This window comes from Hypomesus transpacificus, unplaced genomic scaffold, assembly GCF_021917145.1.
Source record: "Hypomesus transpacificus isolate Combined female unplaced genomic scaffold, fHypTra1 scaffold_42, whole genome shotgun sequence".
NCBI classification, from domain to species: domain Eukaryota; kingdom Metazoa; phylum Chordata; class Actinopteri; order Osmeriformes; family Osmeridae; genus Hypomesus; species Hypomesus transpacificus.
The window spans coordinates 1476910-1493374 of NW_025813938.1; the positions used below are offsets into that span (position 1 = coordinate 1476910).

General features: G+C 45.0%; 3 protein-coding genes across 3 annotated transcripts; all 3 read left to right on the plus strand.

Moving 5' to 3' along the window:
• The first annotated feature begins 1951 nt into the window (after window positions 1-1951).
• Window positions 1952-4583, plus strand: isca1 (iron-sulfur cluster assembly 1). Its single transcript, XM_047016805.1, has 4 exons — window positions 1952-2059; window positions 2578-2631; window positions 2741-2846; window positions 3016-4583. Exons 1-4 carry the CDS (start codon window positions 1979-1981, stop codon window positions 3162-3164), a joined length of 390 nt encoding a protein of 129 aa, XP_046872761.1. The 5' UTR covers window positions 1952-1978; the 3' UTR covers window positions 3165-4583.
• A 3586-nt stretch (window positions 4584-8169) lies between these two features.
• On the plus strand, window positions 8170-10407 carry kiss1rb (KISS1 receptor b). The gene is made up of 6 exons (XM_047016851.1): window positions 8170-8456; window positions 8700-8824; window positions 8915-9050; window positions 9348-9586; window positions 9821-9979; window positions 10064-10407. The coding sequence occupies exons 1-6, from the start codon at window positions 8213-8215 to the stop codon at window positions 10328-10330; spliced, it is 1170 nt and encodes a 389-aa protein (XP_046872807.1). The 5' UTR covers window positions 8170-8212; the 3' UTR covers window positions 10331-10407.
• Window positions 10408-11577: 1170 nt separating this feature from the next.
• On the plus strand, window positions 11578-16309 carry psat1 (phosphoserine aminotransferase 1). The gene is made up of 9 exons (XM_047016853.1): window positions 11578-11752; window positions 12282-12342; window positions 12585-12654; window positions 13580-13785; window positions 14646-14818; window positions 14929-15098; window positions 15354-15482; window positions 15575-15712; window positions 15937-16309. The coding sequence occupies exons 1-9, from the start codon at window positions 11696-11698 to the stop codon at window positions 16037-16039; spliced, it is 1107 nt and encodes a 368-aa protein (XP_046872809.1). The 5' UTR covers window positions 11578-11695; the 3' UTR covers window positions 16040-16309.
• Window positions 16310-16465: the final 156 nt, after the last annotated feature.

Consider the following 16465-nt stretch of genomic DNA (forward strand, 5'->3'; position numbering starts at 1 on the left):
CCCCTCCCCACCCCCCTCCCTCCCTCCCCCCCTCCCTCCCCACCCACCTCCCTCCACACCCCCCTCCCTCCCCACCCCCCTCCCTCCCCACCTCCCTCCCCACCTCCCTCCCTCCCCACCCCTCCCCACCCCACCCCCTCCCCACCCCCCTCCCTCCCTCCCCCCCTCCCTCCCCACCCCCCTCCCTCCCCACCTCCCTCCCCACCTCCCTCCCCACCCCCTCCCAAAAAAGAAAGAAAACCACCATTGGCCCACCGTGATCCAGAGGAGCAGAGGGGCCTTTTTATATTTTAAACCCTTCACTCCTCTTCTGAGGAGTTTTTTTTAAATAACTTGTTTTAACCGGCTGCATGCATGTCACTTCTTCCTTTACCTAAACAACACAGCTTTTACATTGTTTTATTTTTTAAAGAGTGATTTTGTTTGATTTTGTTTCCCGTGCACTGATTGTTCACTGTCTCCCTCCTCTCATGTAGCCTAGCAAGCAGTTTATGCCATGACTCTGGTGTGTCACACAACGCAAGTACTTTAACTGGCTTTCCTCGTGTACATCTGCAGGGTTGGGTGATTTCCTCATGTACATCTGCAGGGTTGGGTGATTTCCTCATGTACATCTGCAGGGTTGGGTGATTTCCTCATGTACATCTGCAGGGTTGGGTGATTTCCTCATGTACATCTGCAGGGTTGGGTGATTTCCTCATGTACATCTGCAGGGTTGGGTGATTTCCTCATGTACATCTGCAGGGTTGGGTGATTTCCTCATGTACATCTGCAGGGTTGGGTGATTTCCTCATGTACATCTGCAGGGTTGGGTGATTTTAAATAGGGTAGAACTGCCTGTACAAGGGGCTCAAATTAATTTCTTTCAACAACAAACTTTACTTATGACGTACGAGTTTCCAAAGATGGTAGAAGTCCATTCCACTTTCCTGTAACCCGATTAAGGCTACTGTATATGCAATGATGTAAGAACTCTTTAACATGTAGAAGAGAGTAAGGTTGGGCATCTCCATTTTCCGGAGCAGTTAATACAGTCTTCAAGTTCACTGTCTTGGACTCTACCTGGCGTCGTGCCATCTCAAATTGGAAAACGTTGTTTATTTTACCCAAGAAAGTTAATCATATTCCTGATGTGACAGCAAATTGTGTCAATCATTAAGTATTTATTAGATATGTTTTGTTATGTTTATTATTGGAATGTTAATTTGTTTTTGCCATTTTACTTTTTGCAAAATAACAACTCGATTTTATGGTATACTCCAGCAGACTGTCTTTTGTGATTGAATATATTAAATGATGGCAATTCTCTTTGAACTCGAGATGTTGAAATAGAGATACACTGTGGCTCCTAAAACTTGAGTTGGTCAATCCAAAGGTCAAGAGAAAATAAGAAACTGTTCAATTGATTTGGTTTGGCCAGACAGTAATTTGTGGTCGTGGTGGATTTGGTTAGTCAGAAAGGTAGCTGTAATGTAAGGCTCTGTGCCCCAGGCTGATATGCTGCTAGTGTTCTGTCTGAAAGACCCTTATTAAATAAAACGTATTTAGGTGAAAATGGTTTACTTTTTTTTCTCCACGTCATTTCATCATTTGTGAGCCTTTTAGGGAGACTTTGCCTGTTCTCGTTAATTTTTGTATACAAAATTGAATAGCGATAACCTTAGCATTTGCAAAGTAACTGAGTTGAATATAGATTAAATGTTCCCCTCCCAGTCCCGCCGTCAAAACGTGTTCATGGTCTCTCCCAATAACAAGATAACCGCTGTAGTTTGACATCGCCTATCTTCTGAAGAACATTTCGGTCGTTTGTGGCGTCAGTGAACTGGAAACCTATTGGTGTAATTGCCTGTCAGTTAAAGCGTCACCCAATTGTGAAACAGTTTACCTAAACAGAGGGGCGGGGTTTCTCATGCGGTTGCGCGTCTGAAGTGTTTTCAGGTTAAGTCGCTGACATAGAATTTTTTACAGAAGTCCAAACATGTCCGCCTCCATGGTGCGAGCGACCGTCAGGGCGGTCAGCAAAAGAAAGATTTTAGCCACAAGAGCAGCATTAACGCTGGTGAGTGTTTCAGCAGTACAGTATGGATAGACCGTTTACCACGGAATAATATCAGTGATGTTTGTGTGTAGTGAAGTAACCTTAATACAAATAGTCTGTCTGTTTTCCCCTCTTCGGCTAGCTCGATTTGGCTAGCTAGCTAATGACGTTACATCACAACACACACGTCGTTGTTGTTGAAGATAATTGTTCATTTACGTTCATCACTGTTCATAGTGATCGTAAGAAATAGGGATTTGATGACGGATAATTCACAGGCTATGGTTTCGGTAACTTGTTGTTTGCTAGTTTCGTGGTAAAAGGTTTTGCTACCATGTTTACTGTCACTGTTAGATAAGTGACGATTGACTGCAAGCTCACTTTGTCTTACTATGTTATAAGCGAAGATGTGTCTAATAAAGTCTAAGCGTTTGGAGCGAAGCACCTAGGCATCGTTCATTGTCCATCGTGTTTTCCTATTTGGCTGCATTACTCAGCAGTTTATGAGTGCTAATTCCCTTCTTGTCCACCTCCTCCAGACTCCGTCCGCTGTAAACAGGATCAGACTGTTGCTGCAGGATAAGCCGGAGTTTGTGAGTATATCTAACACGTCACAACACGTATGAGCTACTTTTATAAAAAATAAATCCATTTTCAAATGGCGTTGAGGAGAGGCAGTGACGGTGGCGTGTGTGTGCGCAGATCGGTATGAAGGTGGGGGTGAGGACGCGAGGCTGCAACGGCCTGACCTACACCCTGGACTACACCAAGGCAAAGGACAAGGCTGACGAGGAGGTCCTTCAGGGTGGTGAGTAACATCTGAGGAAAAAACGGGAAACGGCAAAAAAAAAAAGGGCACCAGTTCTTATTCAGTAGACGAGTTAGTCAGGGGCCCGAATACTTTTACAAGGCATTGTGTATACAGTACATGCGTGTTTGTGTGTATATATATATATGCTCATGTTTTGTTCTTGTAGGCGTGAGGGTGTTCATCGAGAAGAAAGCCCAGCTAACACTGCTGGGGACAGAAATGGACTATATAGAAACTAAACTCTCAAGTGAGTTTGTCTTCAACAACCCCAACATCAAGGGAACATGTGGCTGTGGAGAGAGTTTCAACATCTGAACATCACAGGGCCTCCTGACACTCATATATCCTCCCCCCCCCCCCACACACACACACACTCAATTGTATTCCCTTTACATGTGCACACGCACATACACAAACGCACATACACAAACTATTTTAGTCCCCTTTCCTAGACACACACACACACTATTTTAGTCCCTTCATCAGGAGGCCCTAGAATTAAAATAAAACGCGAGAGTGAAGAAGTCTGGTAATAAGGAATTCTTTGGGACGTTGCCATGCCAATGCTGCTACGACGACGACTGCTGCCCTCCGACAAGTCCCACACACGCCCTCCCGACACGCTTGGTTGACGGGGGGGACTCTCACACTCCACAAGCCCCTCCCTACACTCAGCTAGCACGCAAAAACCCTGCAAAGAAGCTCACTTCCTCTTCCTGCATGTCACTTCCTGCGGTCAGTGGTAGAAGTCTGTTAACAGACACTCTCGCTACACTTAGATGCTCTCGGTCTCAGGCTTACCCTCTGTGGGCCTTTGGGGGGGGGGGGGGGGGGGGATGACAACAACCAGGATGACCTCTGTAGCGCTGTCACAGGAAGCATCAGTAGTTGTCTCCGAATGTAGTTTGTGTCCGAAGTCCTTTCACTTGTGGCTTTTAACAGATACCATGTTTGATCGTGTAACTAAATCATGGTGTTCAGTTCGTGCACCCTTCATGTCCTCCTTTGCCATGCTACTTAGCCCAAAGCTTGGTGGAGAATTCCTGCTCAGTAGCATAAGGCTTCTCAGTAGCCTACAACCTGCCCATAGTCAGTTACGATCCATCCAGTGACAGGACTGTCCTCCACTTCCTGACTCAGCAGAGGAAGTGATGCAAATACAAAGAAAACTGATATTTACAGTTTTGCCGTTTGGTTGTTTGAAATGAAGTATATTATATATGTAAGTATATTTATATAATGAATGTCCCAACTCCCTTAAACCGCATTTAACGCACAAAAAAAATTATCTCTCAAATCCTTTTCAGTCAGCCATTTTTGTTTTGGCTCTGGATTCTTCTTGCAGCATTTTGCGTTAGAAATGAATATGACAGGTGAAAGTGCACCCTGTAAGCGTTGCTGTGAGGATATTTACATCCATAAACATGTTACAATTGTAACGAGACGTTTAATATGTAAACATCTTAAGAGTCAAGCTGACAAGTCTGGTCTTTAATCTCAAGACAAATATGATATTTCAAATCCAAGGTGTTTGGAGTACAGAGCCAAAACAGACTAATCCCTTACAGGAATGATGACACTGTATATGAGGTTTGTGTTTTTCTTTTCTTTTGCTCAAACCAGAACAAGTGTATGTATAAACTGTGTGCTGTTAATACTTCAAATTTCTAACCAGTGTAATGTATTTGTACAGTTGGTGTGGAACATATAGAATAAATGGATTTTAAAAAGAAACCATTGTGGGATTTGATATCTGATGAATTTTAAGGGTTGATCTAGAGTAAAAAATTATGCATTTGGAAAGTACCAAACGCATTAACTGTGTCCATAATTTGTTACACTACTACCTGAACTGCACTTTAATTGACTATGACATCATCAGTGAGTCATATTATGGTTCATATGTTTCCTCAAATCACAATTCTCCCCATTTATGGTGCGGACCAGAGGGCACCTGTTTCAGGTACCAGCTCACTGCCGCTGTGGGTAGAGACTTCTGTCAGCTTAGAATTAAGTACACCACAGACCACATTTTCTACCCAGTAATAATGTTTTGTGATTATATGATTAGATAAATTAGATTGTTGTGCTTGTGTGAGTGTGCATTCTTTGATAATTAGGCCATGTTTATTCAAGATGCAAAGCTAGCCTAACGAGTCAAGATCTGCATACGTGAGATGAGAGCGAGAGAGATTCTAAAATTGAATATAAATGTTTACTGCTGTACTCTTTAATTAATATAGTCCTACAGGATCTATCAAACACTTCTATAATCATCCCTAACAATATTTGTGATTATCTAAGACCATGGGTGACCAAACTGGGGGGAAAAATGGCGACCACGGTGATTTGTACGGGTTGAAGGTAGGATTTTTTTTCATTATTATCAAGCCCATTCTTTCCTGACTTCATATTTAACATAAATTGATTTTTTTATTTTATTTGTAATTATTTTGTATTCAGATTTCTGATTTACTCAACCACCTGCCTCTGAGGAGGACGCCCCCTAGTGGTCATCTCCCCGTCCGTCTGGTCGTCCTGGGAAACGCCTCCCGTGTCCATGGAAACGTACGCAGCCAAGCTCTCATCCCAGACTCCATCCAGAGACTCTCTGGTCCTCAGTTCAGGAGGGGTCATCACCAGACACAACCCTACAAGACCCCTGCTCCTAACCCAGCCCTCCACACCTCTAACCCCGCCCAGGGCTGCACCCCTGCAGCTCTGACCTGCGCAGGAAATGAGCCTCCCTGTTCCCTGTCACCCGATTCGTTCTTCTTGCCCTATCTGGCGGCGAGACAGACGGAGCTGTACTGTGATTCGCTGTCCTCGATCAGGGAGCTGCTCCTGAAGGGGGAGCTATGTCCAGATGTGGGCGGGGTTTGTGAGAGGAGCGAGCAGAGAAGAAGTGAACCGTGGAGGCGGGAACCTGTCCGAAGGAGGTGTGGCCAGCCAGGTAACTTATAGAACTGAAGGAAGTCTGACCAGGTAACATATGATTAGAACTTTGAACCAACCTTTCCAGAAGCGTGTACTTGTCTTGCACTCCAATTTAGAGAGGAATCATCACTCATCAGTCACTTTTGTATCGTATTCCCCCGACAACATACTTAACTACAATTACATGAAAGCTGCGTTTAGCTCCCAGAATGCAACACTGTCTGATGTGTGTTCATCTTTGTCTCTGTTTGAGGTTTAGCTGTAGTAAGTGGCCGGTACTTTGAGGACATCAGAGAGCTTCAGTGGATGTTGTATAAGAGGCTTGTGTGGACACAGCCTGGCCTGGGTAGCGGTCAGAGACACAGAGGTGTCCTGTCCAGGACCCTGAAGCAGTCAGCTGACACCGCTCTGCTCTGCTGCCCTCCTCTGATCTGTCGGACTAACATCTACTACTCCGCTTTCTCACCGCCCAGATGAACACTCAGAAACTACACACCCACACAGTCCCACACACACACACATACAGTCACCCACTTGGAACATTCAAAGGTTCAAACTCCACAATCTCCTATTTCACAAACAAATAAACAAACGTCATGAAAAGATGTGACAGACTAGATTGGGATTTCACTTCACACATTCAGCAATCATTTTGTTCTCACATGTTTGGTGCGTAGTTTAGGTTTTTTTCAACAGATTGATTTAATAAATGTTGGGATGATGAGAATATCAGCTAAGAGTTCTTTTCCCAGCATCCTTTCCCAGAGCAGCACGTTGTGTTAGCTCTGATGGTTGCATACTGTGCTGGTGTCCCTCAGTGTCACCCTGGTCTTGGGAGATTAGACCTGGCAAGTAACACACTGTGAGACCTTGAAACTGCTCTGAGAGAGAGACTACTCTGTTTTGTCATTGTGACCTTGTGTGTGGGGCCATCATCTAGGTTCTTTTCCTCCTGTTTTTCCCTTTCAGTCGACTTTTTGTGTAATCGACGTACAATTGAGGAAGCCTCATTTAAAATAACATTGAAGGTTCAGAGAGCTTCACTGTCTTCCTTTTGAAGTTGTTGTCACCTGGCTCTCCATTTCAGCCATATGAAAGGTCACCAGGACCCAGATAATTACAGACGATAACAACTTGATGTTACCAGAACACAAACACTCAGACATGACACAAAAACACAGGGACACAATCACATTTTCCCTTCTCCATTTCTGTCTCCCTCCATATTCACCTCCCTCCCACCCTTCTGCCCTCTCCTGTGCCTCATCCCTCTTCCCATCTCTCAATCTCTCCCTCTCTCTCTCTTCATCTCTCTCCCTCTCCCTCCATCTCTCTCTCTCCATTTCTCTCTCTTCATCTCTTGGTCGCCCTCTCAGAGCAGGACTGCAACAGTGGACTGTTCGTTTAGTACAAATCTAAACGACAACAAACCAAACAAATAGAGTGAGCAGGGATCTTAGCCGAGCAGAGACCAACCACAGAAAGACCTTGTGTTTAGCAGCTACCTGAGAACACAGGACCCACCAGAGGAGACATTTTGACAGGTAACCGCATCCACGTCCTTAAGAGGAACATCCCAAAACAAAGATCAAAATCAGTTTCAGTATTTTAATTATGCTGTGGTTTATCTGGTGTCTGTGCTCTGCCCTGTTGGATTGAATGATCTGCATATTTTGTCAAAAGATCGAAATTATCATTTAAGTTAATGTTTCCTTAGATCTATATTTTTTTTTAAGTAAGTGAAAGAAGGCAAGAATAGACCATAAATATATGGAAGCAATTATTTTGGTCCCTATGAAGACTTGAAGCATTGCATGAGTTTGCATTGCATTGAGTCGTGAATGTACGGATATTGTAGGTGTTCTGGCTTTTACCTTGGAAATGATGCTGATGGCCAAGTGGAGGTATGGGAGGCAGAGACACTTGCGTTGAGGGAGTTTGTAACGTTCATGCTTACGTAGCTTACTGGTAATTCACTGAGGACCTCTTTAAAACAGATCAAAAGCATAATGTGTTTTTTAAACTGTCCAATGCTATTTGTATTTTCTCATTGGTCTTTCCAATGAATTTTAGATATTCAAACCAAAATGACTAATTATATGTGTTAAATTATGGTTTGTTAAAAGATTCACTAATAAGAAAACTCAAATTATTACCATAACTGTGTACCTCAACCGATACACAGTAACAAGGTGTTTTGTTTACGTTGTTTGAAGTCCAATAGACCAACACAGCTACAGTGCTGTACCAACTATGCTAACAAATGTAAATGTGAAATGACTAAATGTAATTATAAGTGCAGCGTACTGGAAGGAACCTCATTTCTGCATCGATTTTTGCAACGACTTTGACGGAATGCATTCTAAACATTCCTCAGGCGGAGGTCACAGAGTTGAGATCGTTGGCTAGAATCACATCACGGTGGAATGACGGAAAATCCGGAATTCTCGACGCCCATCGGAGGGCGGTACTGCAATCTGGGTATGGAGGGGTCAATGTGTAACGAGTCGTCCCCCCTAGAGGACCAGGGACCCCCGCTGTTGGTGGACGCCTGGCTGGTGCCTGTCTTCTTCGGGCTAATCATGCTGGTGGGGTTGGTGGGCAACTCACTGGTCATACACGTGATCACCAAGCACCAGCAGATGAAGACGGTCACCAACTTCTACATAGGTACTTCGGTTGAGCGTTATGACATTGTTTGTGCATACAAACTTTATTTATAATATGTCCGTTTAGCCAACAGGTGAACACTGGTGTTTTACCTTATAGCTCTACCTCTGCCTGTGAATATGTTAGGCCTACAGATGCTACCTTTTTGTAAATGTTCTGTTCATTGTGAACCCATATTCATGCCGTTAAGAATAAGCAAGCATGTAATCTTGATAATCAACTGTGTTTCTATTTTTCTTACAGTTAACCTGGCAACCACAGACATTCTCTTCCTGGTGTGCTGTGTGCCTTTCACAGCCACGCTCTACCCTCTGCCCAGCTGGGTGTTTGGCGAATTCATGTGCCGACTAGTCAGCTACCTTCAACAAGTGCGCGTCACACACAAACACAACGGAGGATGATTTAGCAACAGGAGGCTGAATCATTCAAGTTTCCAACGTCTGTGTTTGTCTTTTCAGGTGACCGCCCAGGCCACCTGTATTACGCTGTCGGCCATGAGTGTGGATCGTTGCTATGTAACCGTCTACCCTCTGCAGTCGCTACTACACCGCACACCACGCATGGCCGTGATGGTCTCGGTCTCCATCTGGATTGGTATTTTACACACACACACACACACACACACAACATTACATTTAGTCACTTAGCAGACACTCTTATCCAGAGCAACTTAGTACAGGGACATTCTACCCGAGGCAAGTAGGGTGAAGTGCCTTGCCCAAGGACACGTCATTTATTGCACGGCCGGGAATCGAATCGGCAACCTTCTCTTTACTAGCCCGATTCCCTAACCGCTCAGCCACCTGACTCCCCTCCCAGCCCTCCCTCCATCTAACCCTCCCACCACACACACACACACATCCATCCCTAACTGCATGTCATCCTCCCCAGGTTCCCTGGTGCTCTCGGTCCCGGTGCCGCTGTACCAGCGCCTGGAGGCGGGGTTCTGGTTCGGCCCGCAGACCTACTGCAGCGAGGCCTTCCCCTCGCCCCACCTCCAGAAGGCCTTCATCCTCTACAGCTTCCTGGCCGTGTACCTCCTCCCGCTGGTCACCATTACCGTATGCTATGCCTTTATGCTCCAGCGCATGGGCCAGCCCAGGGTGCAGCCCATGGACGGGAACTACCAGGTCACTTTGATGTCATCTTCGTACATATCGTGGTGGTGTTTGGTTTAGCTTTCTTCACCGTGCCTGGTGTCTGTGATGTGCTCTACTTTTGCGGTGTGGCTTGTGAACGCAGACCGTTCCCTGACTCTGACCACAGAAATACTTCTGATCCTTAACCTTCCGCTGCACGTTCCACATGCACTTTTCATACAACCTCTTTGATGGTCTTCCTCCTCCGCCCTCCTCCTCTACCAGCTGCAGGCCCAGGAGGTGCGAGCGGCCGCGGTGAGGGCGCGTGTGTCTCAGATGGTCATGGTGATGGTGGCTCTGTTCACCGTGTGCTGGGGTCCCATCCAGATCTGCATCCTGCTGCAGGCCTTTAGGCCTCAGCTCCGCAGCTACTCTCTCTACAAGGTCAGTCTCTACCGGTCAAGTCTGCCACAGATCAGATATCTGTTGAGGTTCAGTCTGTCATGTTCAGCTCCAACTGATTTGCAGGTGAAGATCTGGGCCCACTGCATGTCGTACTCCAACTCCTCTGTCAATCCCGTGGTCTACGCCTTCATGGGAAACAACTTCAGGAAGGCCTTCAAGCAGGCGTTCCCCTACGTGTTCCAGAAGCGAGGTGGAAGGAGGACGAAGGAACAGGGAGCGGAGACCGAGGGGGGTGGAGAGATGGAAGGGCAGCTGGAGGGGGGTGGAGAGATGCAACGGCAGCCCCCCACCAGGGACATAGAGATGCACTTTCTTTCATCTGGACCCTGAAGGCCAGTGATCTGTTTCTGACACAGGGCTACACCTTTGTTATTTATTTATGTTTTCCCCAGCTGAGCTCACCTGTGCAGAACCACAAACACACAGACTCGTATGATGCCACAACTTCAATCAGAATGGATTGATGTGCACCGAACTGCTTTTGTACCCGTAAAAATGGCAAATTACTCGGTAGAGACCAAACCAACTGTGCTTATAAGTCGATATGTGCCAAATATAGACTCTTGAGGCAACACAAGCACCAGTGTGTTCGTATCTGGGCTGTTTGAGAGTGTCAGGTGACCAGATTGTCCCTCACTTGACCTCGACAGAACTCCTCCACTCTGCAGAGGGGGTCACCAGCCTTCTTCAGTCACCCCACCTCAGACCTCTGACCTTACCTTTGACCCAAACAGGTTAGGACCCAAACTATCCACGCATTAGCCAGTCATGAGCCTTTTTATTAACCACCATCAGTTATGGCTGTAAGAGACAGCTGTTGATTGTGTCTGTGTTTCTACATGCCAGAGTTTGGATGCAGTGTCTTGTAGAATTCCCTTTGTGAGGGGAACTCATACTGACCTTGACACGCTATGTGCTTGTATTTGGGGTTTATTTTGTGATCAGTTTTAAACTGTAGTCTGGTCTTTTCTTCCAACAGATCTGTTGAGGATTTCAAAATGATCACATTTTGTTGTGTGATCTACTGATTTCACTGCATTAAAGCTGCAGCCGTTTATGGTACAAAACTAGGCTATTTGATAGTGAAAGCTTGTGTTTTTTTTCTCCTATTTTCTTCCATTTACTTTAGGCTATTGTCTTTCTCCGTGTCACCATCTGGGCTACGTAAAAATAACCCTTTGCCGAGTTGTCCTAAACTAGACTAGGATAAATGTGTTCAGCCTCTCAGTTAGTGATGTGTCGTTCGTGAACGATTCGTTCATTTTGAACGAATCCTTATAAGGACTCGGGAGTAACGAGTCCTCTCAACGAGTGATTCGTTCATTTCCCGACTCGGTCTTTCTACGAGATTCAAAGAACCGAATCAGTAAAAAGAACCGAACTTCCCATCACTACTCTCAGTTACGCTTTAATTAATAATGTGTGCTCCTGAATTATGCGATTCTGCAAAATCACATGAGGCATGATAGAAAAGCCAATCACTGTTCCTCAGATAACATTATCGACCAATGAATGATCGAATAGTAACTCAGTCATGCGGGTGCAGCCAATGAAATGGCTTGAACGGTCTTCTGAGGTTTTCACCCCAATCCACAAGCTTCAACTACTAAAAAAGTCTGCGCCACGCGAGTATTGATCGGTGCAAGCAAGAACTAACGTCAAGTCTTATTGTAAGAACAAAAATATTATCTAACCATGGAAAAGAAGCAAATTATCAACTTTGGTCCTGGACCTGCAAAGCTTCCGCAGTCGGTAAGTATGAAAGCATCGATAGTGGGCAGGTTTAAGAGGCAGTTTAGCTTACACCTCGCTATCCATCGTCTAAATCTTAAATAAACTTTTAAGGCGTACAGCGTTAACTGCTTGAGCCAAGCAAATTGTTTCACTCCTTTGAACAATTAGGCGTGTGTTGTTTCAGGGAAATTTGTTCTGAACTTGACAGAAAAATATGTTCATATTTGTAACAAACTGCCACGGGATTTCAGATTTCAGTATCTTAACTTCGCTAAATTGTTGCAAAAAGCGAAAAATATTAATTTGAAAATTGCACAATGTGACTTGTGCAGTGTTGATTCCTTGCGTTGCATCCTTTGGTTGCGTCAGCCGAATTCTGGGGAAAAAAATGCAGTGTCGAGAAGATACCGCTAGGGGCAGGCTAGAGTATTTCTTAATTTGTGGTTATCATTAAAGATAATCATCTATCGGCTGACAAAAGACTATTCATATGCTTACCTTCTCACTAGATAATTTCCCAACATTAACTTTTGTGACATGGTTCCAGGTGTTGTTACGGGCTCAACAGGAGTTTGTGGACTATAATGGAATTGGGATCAGTGTTCTTGGTGAGTATCAGTCGAAAATGCATTATAACCATATCAAACATAACTGATATAACTCTTGTCTGTGCATAGTAATAATAATCATAGTCATAACTTTGAGATGTCTAACTACAGTCACGAAGCACCATGTTTATAAAAATGAGTCACTCCTGTCTGTATTATACCTGACAAACTTCTGCTCTTGTCTGAACATGCTTGTGTGTTATTTTTGTATGAACATGCTTGTGTTACTCTTCCTTTTCTAGAAATGAGTCATCGGTCATCCGATTTCACCAAAATTATGACCAAAACTGAAACTCTATTGAGAGACTTACTGTGAGTAGTGGCTTGCTGGTTTGAAAATGCAAACAGTCTCTTCTCTCTTTCTCTAATCTTCTTTGAATTTTTAAACAGAGGCTTATTTCTAGAGAAGAATCTGTCGAAGTTAGGATTTGCTCTGATTTCAACATTTATTGATTTCAAACCCACGAAAGACGTTGCATTCAGACACTGAAGCAAAATTGAGGTGATTATTAGTTTAGATGTAGGTGTTTTAGATTTACATTTAGTCATTTAGCAGACGCTCTTATTCAGAACAACTTACAGTAAGTACAGGGACATTGCCCAAGGACACATTGTCATTTAGCACGACCGGGAATCGAACCAACAACCTACTGATTAATAGCCCGAATCCCGAACCGCTCAGCCATCTGACTCCCAGATATAATGTTCTATTCCATCCACTTGTTCTCAGGAACTGGGCCCTATAATGTAAGAGTGCTCATGCATGCTAATGTTGTGACACTAGGCAACCTTGTAGCGCTGCTGAATGCACAAACAGTCTGGCACCCTGCCAGGTTGACCGCTGGTCTGCCCTGTGTAGTTCAGCCGGCTCATCGCTCTGAACTGTTTAACTGTCATGATTTATCGTACTTTGCATCGTTCTCAACCTGGTATTTTCCAAGTTGCAATGTCAGGAGTGTCAGACGTGATGATTGGACAGCCTAGTTCTGTCAGACGTGATGATTGGACAGCCTAGTTCTGTCAGACGTGATGATTGGACAGCCTAGTTGTTCTGTCATTGCATCCACCTCACTGATATAATTTCGTCGTTTCATATCATCATTGTTTTAATGTCCAAAGTTGTGCTTTGTTTGACCATGTAAATGTATCTTGTATCCAGTTACACAATTTCAAGATTTTAGGTTGTTGTCCTTTTTATTACGGGTTTAACTATTTGCACAATCTCTTTTCTACGTAGAAATATCCCTGACAACTACAAGGTGTTGTTTCTTCAAGGGGGCGGGTCTGGCCAGTTTAGTGGCGTTCCGCTCAACCTGATTGGTCTGAAGGAGGACAGGTGTGCTGACTACATTGTGACGGGTACCTGGTCGTCCAAAGCTGCCAAGGAGGCAGAGAAGTACGGCAAAGTGAACGTGGTCCACCCCAAACTGGACAGCTACACTAGTAAGTGTGTGTCTGTGTGTGTGTGTGTGTGTCTGTGTGTGTGTCTGTGTGTCTGTGTGTGTGTCTGTGTGTGTGTGTGTAAGTGTAAAGTACAAGAATGTAAACGTGATCCACCCAGCAGCTTTAATTGCGTAACCAATAATGGTAATTGTTGTGGTTGATAAGGGTTGGTTTTTAGACATTCCACTTGTGGTCAGTTTCACACGGTCATCATTTGAAGGTCTTAACGGCCGTTCCAGCCCCCAAATAAACTGGCAAATGAACACAAAGTTCCAAATCTGAAACCGTTCTGGAGTGAACACAAGATGGGCCTGTTTCCTGGGCCGCTGTAAAGACAATGACCTTGTACTAATGAACACATCTGAGGATGAGGCATGCTGACTATGTTCTCACATGGTTGAGCAATGTTGTAGTCAAGCTGGCTGAATTGGTTGGCTTCAGCCAGCTTTGAAATGAAGTTTAAAGTGCTTTTGAGGAAGGAATGTTTGTGTGTGTTAAATAACGGGGTAACAATTTTTGACACACAAAAAAAACTTAACGTTTTATAACTTTGAGCCTCGTCTTAGTTTTGGAGGCAAAAAGTGTCAGACAAGACTTGAGTTGAGATCCGCAATGTGGGGAAATATTCTTCTCATATCATTATTTTCAGTTCTATCAGTTACAGATCTGTGAGCATATGTGAGGCCCTCTGTGACATTGCTTGTCAAAAAGGCTGTACAGTGTTGATATGATACCGATGCAGCCTCTTCACCCTGTGTAAAGGTCGCATTTCAGATGGCTTTCCTTGGCTTTCCTCCCACTTACTTACTGTAAGTGGCTCTGGATAAGAGCGTCTGCTAAGTGACTGAATGTGTTTGCAGAGGTCCCAGACCCCAGCAGCTGGACTCTGAACCCCTCAGCTTCCTATGTGTACTACTGCTGCAACGAGACGGTGCACGGCGTGGAGTACAACTTCCTCCCGGACGCCCGCGGCGCCGTGCTGGTCAGCGACATGTCCTCCAACTTCCTGTCCCGTCCCGTCGACGTGTCCAAGGTCGGTCTCGCAAGCGGCCTGCGCGGCGGGAGATGTTTGTCGATCAGAAGATGTTTGTTTAAACATCTTCTGATGTTTAAACAAGTCGTTTTGTTTGTGTTTTCTGGCAGTACGGGATGATCTACGCAGGAGCCCAGAAGAACGTGGGGTGTGCCGGGGTTACTGTGGTGATCGTGCGAGAGGACCTGTTGGGCCACGCCCTGAATGAGTGTCCCATCATCCTAGACTACAAGGTGCAGGCTGAAAACAACTCTCTCTACAACACCCCCCCCTGCTTCAGGTACCAACCCCTCACCCTGTGTACTACCCCCACCAAAATGTTTTAAAAAGATTTTCCTGTAGATATTATTGCATTCAATATTAATTTTTGTGTATTCTGTCTGCCTGTCTGTCTCTCTTCCTGTCCGCCTGTCTGTCTCTCTTCCTGTCTGTCTCTCTTCCTGTCTGCCTGTCTGTCTCTCTTCCTGTCCACCTGTCTGTCTCTCTTCCTGTCCGCCTGTCTGTCTCTCTTCCTGTCTGCCTGTCTGTGCTCCAGTATCTACATCATGGGTCTGGTTCTGGAGTGGATCAAGAACAACGGGGGCACGGCTGCCATGGAGACGCTGAACAAGCAGAAGTCGTCCCTGATCTATGACATCATCAACTCCTCTGCAGGCTTCTACTCGTGAGTGTCCTCCTCCCGCGACACACCTGCTGCTGTCCTGGCGTCAGTTGGTCTGCTGTTCCCACGGTAACCCGTCCCCCCCCCCTGTCCAGGTGTCCTGTCGACGTCGCCTGCAGGAGCCGTATGAACGTGCCGTTCCGCGTGGGCGGACCGGACGGCAATGAAACCCTGGAGGCCGAGTTTTTGAACGGCGCGTCTAAACGAGGGATGATCTCCCTGAAAGGACACAGGTGCGAGTTGTCGCACCTTTTTAAAGAAGAACCCCATTGTCTCCCAGTTTTAATCATAACCTTGGTGCTGTGGTCCTACTTCACCTCAAAAGGAGGTGGCTGTTCCATGAAGCCAGTTTCCATGACATAAGCCCGGTTTATTCAGTAAATTCGCTGTATGGAACAGATATCTGTTGTTGGCTGACACAGGGTTCTTTACAGAAGCTGTCTGTCGCCCTCTACAGGTCAGTTGGGGGGATGCGTGCGTCTCTCTACAATGCCGTAACTGTCGAGGACACGCATGCTCTGGCGAATTACATGAAGGAATTCCTCAAGGACCATCAATAAAACAAGAATCTAGAGAAACCACTTAAGCATTATGTGTCAGTAGTTTGAGATCCATGATATGGATTTAAAGGCTGCAAAGCGCACATTTTAGAAGGTTCTAGACAATTATAGTCTTGACTGTAATGCCTTAACTACTTTTATATGTTGTCATTGTTAACTCCAGGTTTAAACAAGTAGGTGGTCAAATTCAATGATGTGATATTTGTTGAGGATAACAATTTTTTTATCTGTCTGAAGTTTAATACACTACATTAAACCCACTCGACTGTGCTTTGTATTAAGAGTTGTATTTGTGGCCACCAAGAAAAAAGAAAACCTGCTATGGCAAAACATTTAATTGGTTGTCTACTTTAATGCATCTTTTCTGTACAGTGCTTGACTGACAATTATGAGAACTTACTTAACAAATCCCTGAAGTAGCAAAAA

Bases quoted from the DNA above. Each gene is read 5' to 3' on its own strand.
- isca1 (XM_047016805.1), top strand. From the start codon at position 1,979: ATGTCCGCCTCCATGGTGCGAGCGACCGTCAGGGCGGTCAGCAAAAGA. The intron at 2,632-2,740 runs GTGAGTATATCT...GTGTGTGCGCAG, and splicing joins TGCAGGATAAGCCGGAGTTT to ATCGGTATGAAGGTGGGGGT. The intron at 2,847-3,015 runs GTGAGTAACATC...TTGTTCTTGTAG, and splicing joins CGAGGAGGTCCTTCAGGGTG to GCGTGAGGGTGTTCATCGAG.
- kiss1rb (XM_047016851.1), top strand. From the start codon at position 8,213: ATGACGGAAAATCCGGAATTCTCGACGCCCATCGGAGGGCGGTACTGC. The intron at 8,825-8,914 runs GTGCGCGTCACA...TTGTCTTTTCAG, and splicing joins TAGTCAGCTACCTTCAACAA to GTGACCGCCCAGGCCACCTG. The intron at 9,980-10,063 runs GTCAGTCTCTAC...ACTGATTTGCAG, and splicing joins GCAGCTACTCTCTCTACAAG to GTGAAGATCTGGGCCCACTG.
- psat1 (XM_047016853.1), top strand. From the start codon at position 11,696: ATGGAAAAGAAGCAAATTATCAACTTTGGTCCTGGACCTGCAAAGCTT. The intron at 15,483-15,574 runs GTGAGTGTCCTC...CCCCCTGTCCAG, and splicing joins TCCTCTGCAGGCTTCTACTC to GTGTCCTGTCGACGTCGCCT. The intron at 15,713-15,936 runs GTGCGAGTTGTC...CGCCCTCTACAG, and splicing joins ATCTCCCTGAAAGGACACAG to GTCAGTTGGGGGGATGCGTG.